General features: G+C 41.1%; 1 protein-coding gene across 1 annotated transcript in view; it reads left to right on the forward strand.

The window, feature by feature from the left end:
* The window catches only part of LOC115007219 (protein sidekick-1-like), a 206,845-nt gene that overhangs the window by 99,895 nt on the left and 93,247 nt on the right, over window positions 1–13,703 (forward strand). The window contains exon 5 of the mRNA XM_029429988.1: window positions 6,429–6,562. Within this exon, the coding sequence (XP_029285848.1) occupies window positions 6,429–6,562 (134 nt within the window). The remainder of the gene's footprint in view (window positions 1–6,428; window positions 6,563–13,703) is intronic.

The following is a 13,703-nucleotide window of genomic DNA, read 5'->3' on the forward strand; positions in this document are numbered from 1 at the left end:
GGGACTGCAGGTAATGGTGGTGGCCTAGTGATCTGGTGGTACGCCACCAGGGAGGTCCAGGGAGACTGTCCCTGTAGTTAGCTCACTGTAAGTCGCTCTGGATATGAGCGTCTGCTAAATGACCTGTAATGTAAGCGTTTGCTGTTCTTTGCTGTTTTTGTATCAGATAACCTAGTAGTACGTAAGTGTCACAAACCTGATACATTCAACCTCTTTTAACGTTACTTTAAAGTCGAGTAACTGTTTACTTCACTGAAGCAACCTTAGATGCATGCGGCCCAAGGTCACTACTTAACAGGGACACTCGTGACAAACCCACGAAGCCGTTTGTCTTAAATTTTCCATTTTGTCCAAATTGCCCTATTATGGGCAAATTTGCAAGTTCAAGTCGATGCCTTTTATAGTCTTGTTTTTGTCCGACCAACAGTCCAAAACTCAAATGCTTTAACTTAAAATGATGTAAAACAGAAGAAAGCTGGAACCAGATGCTTCAAACGAGACTGAAAGTATTAGATAGTTAACAATATCTGTCCGTAAACATTTTGTTCATCGTCTAATGGGTTTATTAACTATTTGTTTCAGTAAATACATATATGGGTGTCATGTTCAAGTGTATATATACTTTGTTTGGGTGTTTGCATAATTTTGGCCATGTAGCGTGTGCCCTGCAGGCGGTTGCGTGTAGTTCTGACTGTACGACTCTGCATGTGCCCAACGGGTGCCTTTGATGAACATGAATGATTCTCTGTTATCCTTTTCATGTAGTCCAAAACTGTTTTGGCCTTGATGTAAATTGAGATAGACGCGATCCAGGCCTCCTAAATAGTTGATGCACATTTTTAATGCATCAGCAGCTTCCATTATGTCTTCTCATTTGGTTCAGCTCCAACGCTTTTATTTTTTAAAGATGAGACGTTGTTTTGTGGAAGTTTTGTTTTCTCCCTTTTGTTGATTACAAGATAAAAGGGTCACAGACATTTCATGTTTTAAGTGACATTCCATGTTTTAAGGGAACACAGTTGGAACAAGAGGCACATTTAATGGATCTTGCAGCAGGGATGCCAATGACACCCCACTTGTGGGACGCTGCGATGACCCTGCGGAGCAGCAGCTACAAGAGTACCAAATGCAGTATGAGGCACATTTTTAGGCATATCAGAGATGGTACATTATATTATTTGTGTGTGTTTGGCAACTGGTCACATTTGAAACTGTTGGTCAGATTTACTGCTGCTTTTAAAAACATTATTGATGTAAACAGACTTTGACTGCATCGTTATTAAGTTGTCTTTCAAACTGTCAATCAATAAAAATAAAAAAACAGCAAGTTTCAATCATCTGCTTTGGGGCTACACTACAAGACTACTACAAGAATGAACTGCATTTATACAACGCTTTTCCAATCTTTGCAACCACTCAGAGCGCTTTACATTCATACAGAGGAGGCAGAGCCTACCATAGAAGGTGCCATCAGGAGCAATTTAGGGTTTAGTATCTTGCCCAGGTACACTTCGACATGTTCACCGCGGGTTTCGAACCGCCTCCGACTGGTGGACGACCACTCTACCTCCCGAGCCACACAATTACACACTGATGACAGTGAATTGTTACTGCTGTAGTAGAAGAAGAAAGAAATCCATGCCTTTTAGATTTGAGAAAAAATTACTTTCGGAAAAAAAAACTTATCTCTTTAGTCTTAATAATTATTGGGGCATTGCATTTTGACTGAGCAAGAGGATTAAAGAATGTTCAGCAAATATACTGTAAAACAAATCTTCAACCCCCCAGGCTGTGTTAACAATAGCTTCGTTTAAACTATGCATGGAAAATCACTAAAGCAGTCACTGTCAAACTGCTGGCAGCAGAATGTCAAGAGCTGCTGGCAGTGGTCCAGTTCTCAGTCTTAACTCAGTTAGACTGTTTAATCCCATTACAAAAACACATCTATCATATTTTCCAAAACTACATGAAACTGTTGTAGGAAATTTGCAAAGTTAAATTCTGTTCAGTGTTTTTTATTCTCTGTTCACCACCAGGATCAGTCCTCTTTTCTCCCCTCACTCTGTACAGCAACAGTGTACAAACCCTTATATCATCTAAGACCTCCAGCTTCTACTGGAGCCCAATTTACCCCAAAGCATTACAACATAAACAGGCTGTCAGGTATTACCATCAGTCACTAAAAGAGTGTGTCCTCTGAAATGAGGAAAAATACTCCACTACCAGCTTTGTCTTCACTGGAAATTCAACTATCGCAGAAATGTAATTCTTGATGGATGACTTGCGTATTTATCCTCATAGAGTCCAATAAGGTTACAAGAAGTTTTTTTCTTTTCTGAATTAAGGATAAAAAATGCTACTTTTACTAATAAGGATGACTTGCATCCTTATACAGCAATTATTGGCTTCACTGACATCTTTTGTTTTGCAGTTGTGCAGACAAAGAAAAACAAAAGCCAAAAAAAAAGAAAAAGAAGCTTAAATTGATGAATATGGTACAGAAGCTCTTCCCCTCGTCTCTGCATTCAAAACAATGCACTCTCTGCAGCAGAGTTTTATAGTTACCAATTACTTTGGGATAGAGGGCACCACACCACAACTCAAGCTGACAGGCAATTTTGAGAGCTGGAATGCTTAAAACATTTGAATACCTCAACCCCCGTGTGAAGTTTGTAATAACGAAATGCTGAGCTTAAGGTCCACACACACTCAGCAGGTGTGAACCTGTGTTCGTTAACTATCAATCAGTCCGACAGAATGTATTCATGTGTCCGTTGACTTAAACACCAAAGCAAAACTGCTAACGGTTAAAACTGCTGCAAGGAACAGCGAATGCTCCCAACTGCGTGAGTGCCTATGTGAGAAGGCATGTGTATGTATGCAGTGTAATGAGTGGGTGGCTGTCTGGCACTCGCTTTGGAGAAGAAGCTGCCAAAAAGCCTGCTGTCTGGACTCAGTTTACAGTGGAGTATCCCTCCTCTTGCTCTGCCACCGCACTCCTCCACCCGTGGCCTCTGTATGTCAGACGCAGTGTGGTTTAAGAAGGTGGCTCGCTGCCTATCGCAGATAAAGAGGGAGGGCAGACAGCGCAGAGGTGGACTGTGTTGGCAGGAGAGACAGTCCCCAGACCCGACACACACTCTTAGATGCACTTAAATATAAAAAAATAAACACACTCATTCATTCATGCACTGACTCGCTCACTCATCCTCTGGCCTGCAACATGTGTGTGCTAATTAGCTCCTGGCACAGTGTGTGTGTGTGTGTGTGTGTGTGTGTGTGTGTGTGTGTGTGTGTGTGTGTGTGTTCAGCAGTCAGTCTTGCAGTGCGGACACCCAAGAGTGTTTATTAAATGAGTCTTGGGGCCAGACACTTAATGAAACACCAATCTGGCTCGGTGCTTTGGTTCAAAAGAGAAAGAGGGAAGGAGAGGGGAGGTAAGACCGGACAGTTTTATGGAGTCAGGGGGGAGCACCGTGTGATAGTGAGTCAGTTTGTTAAAGAAAAAATGCAAAGAAAATTGGATGAAACCAAGAAAGAAATGTGAAGATTGTAATCTGAGAGAGAATGGAATATGGCATATGAGAGAAAGAGTCAGAGAGGATGTTTTTTATTATTTGAGAGGGGATGAGGGATACAGGGAGGAATGCAGAAGGAGAAGGGAATAGGATGTAGTTGATTACCGTATTTTAATTTCCCTCTTTTGCCTGGGGATAAACTGACACACACACACACACACACACACACACACACACACACACACACACACACACACACTAACATGCACACACATAAGCATACAGAGTCATGCACTGTTTTACAATTGAGTTTGTCTTTAATTAAAAGCAGGAACAATTTTGTCCAGTTTAATTAAATGTAGAACTAAAAGAGAGCAGAAGGTGGCTTGTTGAATTGATGTAATATTAAATCTCAACTACATCCATTTTCAGTCAGAATGAAAAAAAGATGCACGTAAGCAGCTAATGTGCACGCCTATTTGTATGCCCGCGTGTCTGACTATATTGTAGCTCTTAGGATGAGATTGTATAACCGCCTTCCAGCTACTCAGAACAAATAGGGATATTATATTATTTTTCGAAGGGAAATCCGCATGAATTTCTGTCCTCTAATCTCTGTTGGTTGACTTCTTATTGGCATATTTCATTTATTTCCCTCTGTGTTGCTTTTTTGATTTGAAAGTTCCATGTGAAGACTTTATGGGAAATCAAGCCTGAGACCTCCCAATTTGGAGCAAATGAAAGCGTGAAGCAAGTCGCTGGAGCCATCAGCCTCTGTCATTTCACATGTTAACAGTACATATAAATGAGATATGTAAATGAGGAATAAACACTACATTGACAAACACTTTTAACAAATGTCCAGATGCTTGTATGCTATCTTAATTGATCTTACGGCATTCTCGCACCCGCCCACTGAGCTCCTTTGACTTTGACTGTTAATAACTGGGTGGATTTAGATTCCCTCAAACCTCCCGGGCTCTCCCCTCCCTCAGACAGTGCAGACAAGTGGAAGCATGCCTTCACTGTCTATTAATCAGCATGTGCTGGGTAAAACAGAAGTATTAAAATGGTCTGGTCAGTGCAGTTAATGAGTTTAACAGGCATAAATTACATTACAGACCGCGGCAAGGATCCAAAAATCCATCCTCGCTGTAGAAGTTGGAGAGAACAGGAGAAAAGGTTTGGTTAAAGCCTCTATTTCTGTCGCGCAACACAGACATACATGCACAAACAAAGCAACATACACTCACACAAATAGAGTGTCAGTGTTTGGGTTGAGGCTCTGCCTCTTGTGGATGTTCTCCTGGGAAATCACAGTGAATAAAATTAGACCTGAAGAATTCTGTCTGTATGTGAGTGTGAGTGTGTGTTTGTGCGAGTGTGTGTGAAACGGGCCCCACATTCTCTCTCCTCTACTCTCCTCAATCAATATGTAGTTCAATCAGCAAGTTCCTATCTTCACGTGTTGCCATCATGGTCTCGCGGTCATGGGTGCGTCAACATAATCATCTCGAAGCTGTGGATGATGGTAGATCATATTGGGTTGGGCTCAATTTGGTTGTTCTGCGGCACCACCTAAATGGGGTGTAGTAATGAGGTGACACCAAATCTATTGTGGTAATCAATCAGCAGCAGGTAGTCAAGATGCTTTGGTAAACTTTAATCTCATCTTTTCCATCTTTTCCAAGTGTTGGCAGAGACAGAACAGTGCCGTTTCCGTTTGGACTCAGCTTATTGTTGGCACGCGCAGTGTGGTGTCTATTCAGGTCAGCATGTGCCGCATTGAAATGGAGCGGACACCACGCCCAACTGGCACTGTGCCGATCTAGTTTTGGGAAATTGCTGCCAATTCAGCAGCCCTGAACAATGCTCACAGAAAAATACACACATCTTACAAACACTCATAGTTCCAGATGTTTTGTTCCAAAAGAATGTCTCTCCAAATGTAAGCGTACTCCGTACTCCAAGGTGTTTAGGTATGCGGTATTCAGGATCATGCACATCGCATGCATATTCTGCTTTTATGTTTTTGTTTATGTAGCCCCAAATCACAACAGTATTTATCTGTGCTGCGCGGAGGCACAGAATCAGACTGAGTCTATAAAAATAAGAGACTATCATCTCACTTTAATATGCTTTTATTCTCCCTTTGGTCTTATTGATTTTATTTCAGTGTCAGCTCTTAGGTTAGAATATTGGGAGATTTAAATCTACTGACATGCTGAAAACACAAGTAGCATCACTAAAAACGTTTACCTGCGCTTCCTGCCTGGCGGCTTCTGTTCCCAGGCACACCAGTTCAAACACAGGGAAATTTGAGCTCTACGAATATATTCTTTTACCCTCCTCGACTCCCTCCCGGTATCCTCTCCCACACCGTCTCCCCACCCAAAATCAACTCTTTCTATTATGCTCCCCTGAAAAGCACCAGCAACATAAAGTGTGTTTGTAAGTGATTGTTTCTTATCTCTCTGTGAGAATAGTGTTAGATCTTGTGTGCTTGTGTATATTGTATGTTTCTGCTGTATTGATTGCTGCTAGTATGTGTGGGACTGAGAATGGATCAGTGTAAAGAAGGCAGAACACAGGACAATACACAAACAACCAGAATGGCCAAAAGAATGTAAGAGACACAAAATGAGCCACATATCAATCTGAGACAGGAGGAGAGATTTATTTAAGCTCTCCGAATCCTCTTTCCTTTCTGATGAATGTATTCAATGTTTCCTCCCTCCCCCTTATGAATTCTAAATGATCCATGTACCAAATACTCTCGTCTTGTCAGAGTCTTAGCTTGAGCAATGTTCTTGTCTGAGAAGGAGCAGTGCCAGAAGGAGGCCCCCTTTTGCTTTTGGTTGTTGTAATTGTGTTTTCTAATCCCTTGTTGTCTGTGTCTTTTGTTTACAGTGCAATCACTTTGGACAATCATCTGGTTGTCTTGGCAACCACTGCAGCGGACGCCGGACGTTACCACGTCGAGGCGGTGAACGAGATGACGGGAGAGAATGCGACGAGTCCCGCCGTCTACCTGAGCATCTCAGGTAAACAAGCGTACATTCACTATAGCCGCGACCACATACGTTCATGCATTCACACACACACACACACACACACACACACACACACACACACACACACACACACACACACACACACACACACACACACACACACACATAACCTCACAATAACTTCTAACTCCTAACTGTGGCCGTCAAAGGTTCGGGAATTCTTTGCAACGCGATCAACTCACAGAGCTGCTGGCAGCTAAATACGTTGATTGATTCCTAAAGACTTGGGTGTTATATCATCAAGTCACAATCAGTAAATGAAACATCTTTAAATCTCACAAGGAAACGTAGCTTATTCTATTGTAAGATATGTCTGATTGTGGATTAGAAGTCTTTGAGAAATTGCTACTTCCTCATTATTTGACCTTTGTTTTGGGCTTTTGGGCATCTTGATTGGGTTCTCTGTGTTGTGTTGGGATTTGATAGCATTTGAATGAATCTGAATCCAGTTTGCTAAAAGAAGAAGAAGTTTAACTCAAAGATTCAGTTGTGATCTGCACTATTTGTTGGCTCAGAAGGCATTTTGAGTGGCGACGTAATTACTGTTAACAATCCGTAGACACAACCTTCAAATGAGATGAGCAGCGGAGGGTGTGAAACGTTGTTTAAATGCACATCTGACACAACAGGAAAGCTGATTAACTTAATTCTGCACACAATATGTTTTGTAAACAACTTGATATTGGATTAAATGATTGATATCATATAAATGGAAGTTTTACTTCTGCTTTCAACAGCTGAAAGTGACAGTGATGCAGCTCGATTGTCTAAATTGTCACCACTCAGGTAGTCTTGTTGAACTGCAAATAGTCCAAACATGATCGTGGAGTGATGTTAAGTGGTGTTACGAGTCCAAATCGTAGTTTTTTACTCCACAAATGATATTTGTCTGAGAACAGACACCCGCCTGCAGAGAAACAAAGATAATTACTCACTGCTGATACGCTACCTGTCGCTTGACATCCAATGCAAGAATCATCGTCTGGCTCCAAACGAGAGGCCTTCTTACCTGAATGTTTTACCCACTGATGTAAATGAAGGCCGAGGAGAGACGAGAAATTCAATTACATTTTGGAAATTCACACTCTTTTATGATATTAAATCTAAATCTGAGACGGCAGTGTTGATCTAAATACAGCTGACCACAGACTTTTGATATTTTGGAAAATTTGAAAATCATAGTTTTCCATTGCCTGTTCATATGTGTGTCATGTTAAATAATAAGGGTTGAGTCGTGCAAGCTCCCTTTTAATAACACTTTTGGTGATTGTGAGTGAATGGCCTGCAGCCCTTTGTTTATTTAGGCTAGAAGAAATAGGCTACACACAGAAGGACTGAACAGTTTGGTGGTTTGCTTCTCCCTCTGTGTTCCTGCCTCTGTCACAGCCTTTATCTCTGAATCCCTTTATGCCCTTCACTCTATATAGCGTCTCCTTGGAGGCCAGAGGATAGACTCTAGTGTCTAACCGTCAGCTCAGGTGTTCACTAATGTTAAATGGGAAGAAGGATAGAACACTCTGTCCCTTGTGGCTGGATAGAGTTTTAATTAGATTCTCTTTACAGGGTTGTATCCTTTGGCATCCTTTGTCACAAATGCACACACACAATCACATAAATATACGCACAGTACCTTGTTACAGCTGTCAGAGTGGAGCACTCCCTTGGGCGTTTTTTAAAGAATCGTAAGGGTATAGTTAGGCTTCACTGATCAGTCTCCGGCCATAAACGGCTGCGTGCGCATGAGTGTGTGTGTTTGTTTCTGTTTATAGGTGTGTATTTTCTACAATAAACATTTCCTGGGTAAATATCTTTGCTATAAAGTTTGATTCAATTATTTGTTATTGAGATTGGAGAGGAATAGAGGAAGGAGGGATTAAATAAAAAGTGGAGGACAAATGAAAGAGTCAAAAGCAATGTGAAGAGCAAGATGTGAGAGAAGAAAAGAAGCCAACAAACAATGAAACATGGGAACATAGTTCTTCTTGCTTTATTTCCAAAGTCAGTCCTCCATATTAAACCTTCAACCGGTTGGTTGCTTTTGGAAATGGAAAAGGGGCTGCAGGTGTGAATGTGTCGGCCAGATACGGAAAATTCACTGATTGCACTGCAAGATGACACTGCTAAAAGATACAAGTACAATAGTAGATTTTGGTTGATATGATGCCTGTATTGAGTGCACACACTGAGCAGTTGATCAGTCAAGGTTTGCTGGCAGGAGATTTGAGGGAAAAAGAGTCTATTTTGTGCAAATGAGATTAAATTAAAGTGAATTGAAGTGAGGAACAGTTTACCAGGTTAACTGACACAAAAAACATGTGAATGAACTCATGCAAATTGTGTTTTTTGTTCATCTGCATCTCCTCTTTTTTAAATTAATATTATTTCTTTTAACATTTCCCTTCCGTTTAGCCGCCTGTACGGGATCTGAAGACGAGAAGTTCATAGCTGTCAGTCAAATGTTCTATTTCTAAAAATGTTGTCTTTCTTTTCAGAAATTCACCAGAATAAATGAGATACCTATTTCCTATTCTTCCTCTTTCTTACTTTGATTTGAGCTTCGTGCTCGACTGGAGAAGAACAAAAGAAAGAGGACTGGCAGAGAACGAGACAGAAAGGGAAAATTAATTAAGTGAGTCACGGATGTAGACTGAGAATATGACCAACAACCTGTTATTGGCAGGACTGCTGGTGGAGAAAGCTCTTTGTATGTCTCTTGCACACACGCATTAGCACTAAAGATGCAGTCACATTTATAGGACCTGCTTGTCACATTCACAGTATGAAGATTGACTCTCAATGTCTTGACAGATCCATTATCGCCATCTCCCTGACCACCGTCCTGTAAGTGTGGCCCAGACTGCTGAAAAATAAATAGAGCTAACTGTCAACCGTGCTCGAGCTGGAACAGCCACGATTGATAGCAGCTCAACAACTTGGCGAGAGTTCACACACTGTAATCACTGGAAGAACAGCCCGCCTCTAAAATATACAGCTTCTGTGGCTTCTTTTCTTTCTCTACACCGCAGTCAACACATGTCAGATATCACAGCATACTGAACATGACAGATTGACAGAAGGATCTTAATAATACTCAAAAGAAAAACATGTGCTGAACAAGGTGTCCACATATCAAGTCAACATAACGAATCGCATCAGCACAGCCACTCCAGGGAGGGAGGGTCAGATTCAAGGTGCAGATCTGGTCAATTAGTTCCAGTATACACTTGTGTCCTCTGCGTGTTTGCATTAGAAAGAAAGAGAGTTCTAATGGCCTCAGGGTATTTCTCTTAGTGACAGGAGATGAGGATCCCATCTCTAATTAATTAAGCTCCACGCATACCTGCTATCATCTCTCCCTCTCTTGTCTCTCTTTATTACACACACACATCACAACCTGCCAATCAAAACTAGCAGTGAGTCTCCCTGTTGGTCAGGAAAGTGTGGGCATGTCTCTGTGCTTCTCATCAGCTCACAGTGGTGGAGGTCTTTGTATAGTTGTACATCAGACCATTAGAGCAGCAAAATATTCCCAAAGAGAGGAGTCACTGGAGGGAGGGAGTATTCCCCCACACACACACATGAAAGCCCACAGACACACATGCGCAGAAACACTCTGCCTATCTGGACATCATCAGAGACATGCACAGACAAAACGGCATGAGACCTCAGATAAAGAAGTTTTGATCCTGCATGCATATATATATATATATATATATATATATATATATATATATATACACACTGTATGAGTTCCATATGTGTATATATATATATATATATATATATATATATATATATATATATATATATATATATATATATATATATAAAACAAGGAGGAGGGTAGGCAGGAGAAAAGAACAGAAGGCAGAATGAGAGACGAGAAGAAAGAGAGGGTAGGAGATTGTGGCAGGCGCATATATGCTGATATAATTACTGTAGCACTTTAAATGCTATCCCAGCTTTGGGCTCAATAGTTGATCAGCTGCCTTTATCTTTTCAATAGAGAAGACAGTAATGTCACGCTTGTTAATGATTGCTGAACTGCAAAAATAGCTGAGAATATTACGTGCATAAATAGAAGCACAGCTTACCGAGTGCTTCCTTTTGAAAAGAGTACTCCCAGCTGTTTAGTATTTCACTTCCATGAAGTTTGGGGACTTGTGAGAAAGAGATATATATTTTGTAAATTTGTAAGATCCCCTGACTTTTAGTCCCTAAATGCAAATGTAAGACTCTTGTTGCCGCCACGCAAATGCTCACATCTTTCAAATCCCACAATACCCATTTTGCAACACAGGCTTTCTTTTATATATTTGTCTCCATTGCCAAACTGAGATGACTTGACAAAGCCCCCTCTAGAACCATAGAAGCACCTTTTACAACTCTTTTCTGATCTTAACAAAAGAAATGTGCGTAGTTCTCCTTTAAAATGCTCTACATACTGTACCTCCATAATTACTGTAGGGAAGAAGTCAATGCAAACTTTCTACAAAGTTTCTAGAAATAAGTTCTCTTGCACACGGGAAAGTTGGAAGAAGGTGTTCGTCTTTGAAACTTCATAGTTCTGCACATTAATGATTTGAGGTGTAAATTTGATTCTGCTGAATAAAGAACAGAGACAATCAGCAGGCAGTTATTTTCTCAAGTACTGTAAATACTGCGGTAGCGGAATAGACTGCAAATATTGAGAAGATCATTCCCAAAGCAGAGACGACGAGACGAGGCAGTGACGCTAGAGCAGCACAGACGAGTGTTGAAAAGGGAGCGAAGTGACGCATTGGCTCGTAGTGCATAAATGCATTGTGGAATAAAAAAACCTTATAACCTTTCATAACCTTAATCACTGTATGTGTGTGCGTTGGGGAGGGAGTGGGAGTCTGGGTTTGATTACCTCAGCTTAGTGATTGAAAGAGAGTCTGTCTGAGCTTGATTACGCCTCCTGTCGGAGACCCCCCTGGTGTCTGCCATTTAACATCACTCCGTTTCTCCCCATTCTCCTCAAGCAAGGCTTGTCCCCCCCTCGGCCCTGAGAAGTGATGGAGTGGCTTATGTCAGGAGTTGAATAATAGACTTTGGAGCATTTGACTCAGCTGACCGTCAGATGACCCACACACAGTGTCACATATACATATATCATGTTTTAGAACATTCAAACATGACACACAACTTACTGTTATTTCAAAAAAGCTTTTATTAATACACCTTTTGACGTATTTGATAAACACGGAAACCTGTTTGTATAAGTGTGTGTGTGTGCTCGGTGATTATGTTTGTGTTGTTTATTTTTATGCATGCCTGTGTGTGTCTGTGTCATTTGTTTCTTTCCCTCCCTTCCAGATGTTTCCTTTCCACATCACTGACTCTTAAATGAGAGATCTTTCTGTGCACGTGTGTGACTGTGTGTGTGTGTGTGTGTGTGTGTGTGTGTGTGTGTGTGTGTGTGTGTGTGTGTGTGTGTGTGTGACTGTGTGTGTGTGACTGTGTGTGTGTGTGTGTGTGTGTCTACACATCTGTGTGTCTTTGCTCCAGGTCCTATCCCAGTTGTTCTGTGGCGCGTCTAATTGGAGGTATTTTAGTGTCCCTGGAGAGAGTGAGTGTGTGATGGTGTTTTTGGGGGGTGGAATGCATGTGGTTTGTGTGTAAGCGCGTGTTTGCCTGTGTGTGTGTGTGTGTGTGTGTGTGTTAGTTTGTTTTAGTGTTGCGGCCCCCAACACCTGTGAGCCATCAATAAAAAGCTTAAACACAGGATCATAGAATCCCCTGTATTCATGTGTGCAGTCGTTTGCAGTGCTGCAGCTCTCGTTGTATGCTTTAGGCGTTTACCGTTTTGCTTCATCATGCCTTGCTAAGCTTCAAGGAACACCATAGAAGCCTCTCTAACCTTCATGGCAACGTAATGATCTGTGCCACAATCTACCTCAGTGTGCTCCATGTGGATAGACAGTCTGCAGCTTCTAGTGTTGGTAAGGGAACGTGTCTCAAGAGATTTCTTAGTCATACCAGAGTACCGACAGACGTGTGGCGGAGTGATTCTCTCAGATTTTTTGGCTGGTGACCCCTAAAAACAAAAACGAATGCCAAATTGGATGCTGTGTAGCAACTCACCACCCACTGGTACAAGCGCAGGTGTACGCAGTGAACAGTGACTCTAAATCTCTCTCTCTCTCTCTCAAATTGTTGCTCTTGATTAATAACCAGCAGAATCCATTGTAATGTTTGGAAGCGGCTGCCAATATTCTTTATTTAACAGCGAGATAAAAATGGCTCAAAGATTTCACAGTTACGGTCAGATGTAGACTTTTCTCCTATTAGCTAACGACGGTTGGTTGCTCAACTATAATTGGAAACAGCAGCAGCTCTCAGATCAGAATAGTAAATATTAATAAGATATAGATAGATTATAAAAATGATATTTATTACAGTAATGACATTTCTTCCATGTTTAGTGATGACGGTTAAAGAACATTGCAATTAGTGTAATGCACTTGGTGAATGTGTTGGTGATGAGTTTATTGGCAATTAAAGATGCAACCCTGAAGCTGGACTCTCGCACAATGAAGAGAGTATTACCCAGAGCTGAACTTAAACTGAGTTAATCAGCACACAATTATGTTTGGATTTGTATTATTAATTGACAATTCCAAAGATTCACTAGTTCTAGTTTCTCAAATGTGGAAGATGTGCTTCTTTTCTTTGTGTTACATCATTGTATATGTAATATCTTTAAGTGTTGTGCTGATGCTTGAACAAAACAAAACATTAGTAAATAGTCAGCTTGAGAAATATGTGTTTTTTGAGACAGTTTAAAGACTAGAGATTGAAAATAATAGTTGATGGATTCGTACCCATGGTCTGTTTTTAGTTGATAAACAAAACTGCCAATCAGTTCTCCAGTTGTCACGTCTACACTTTGACTGTGTTGAAGAGTTTCAGTGGTATCAAGAAGCAGTGTTCAGCAAGCACTGAAACTTATTTTGGTCCTGTTATTTGTGTATGTTGTTGACACAAGGCGGGCACATACAGCACTTTTTCAGAAAGCGATTTGAACAAGTTCTTTTGAAAATAGGAGTTTGCAGACAAAAGAAAGCACCACATGGGCTTCAGACGC

The sequence above is a fragment of the Cottoperca gobio genome, chromosome 1, assembly GCF_900634415.1.
Source record: "Cottoperca gobio chromosome 1, fCotGob3.1, whole genome shotgun sequence".
Taxonomy (NCBI): domain Eukaryota; kingdom Metazoa; phylum Chordata; class Actinopteri; order Perciformes; family Bovichtidae; genus Cottoperca; species Cottoperca gobio.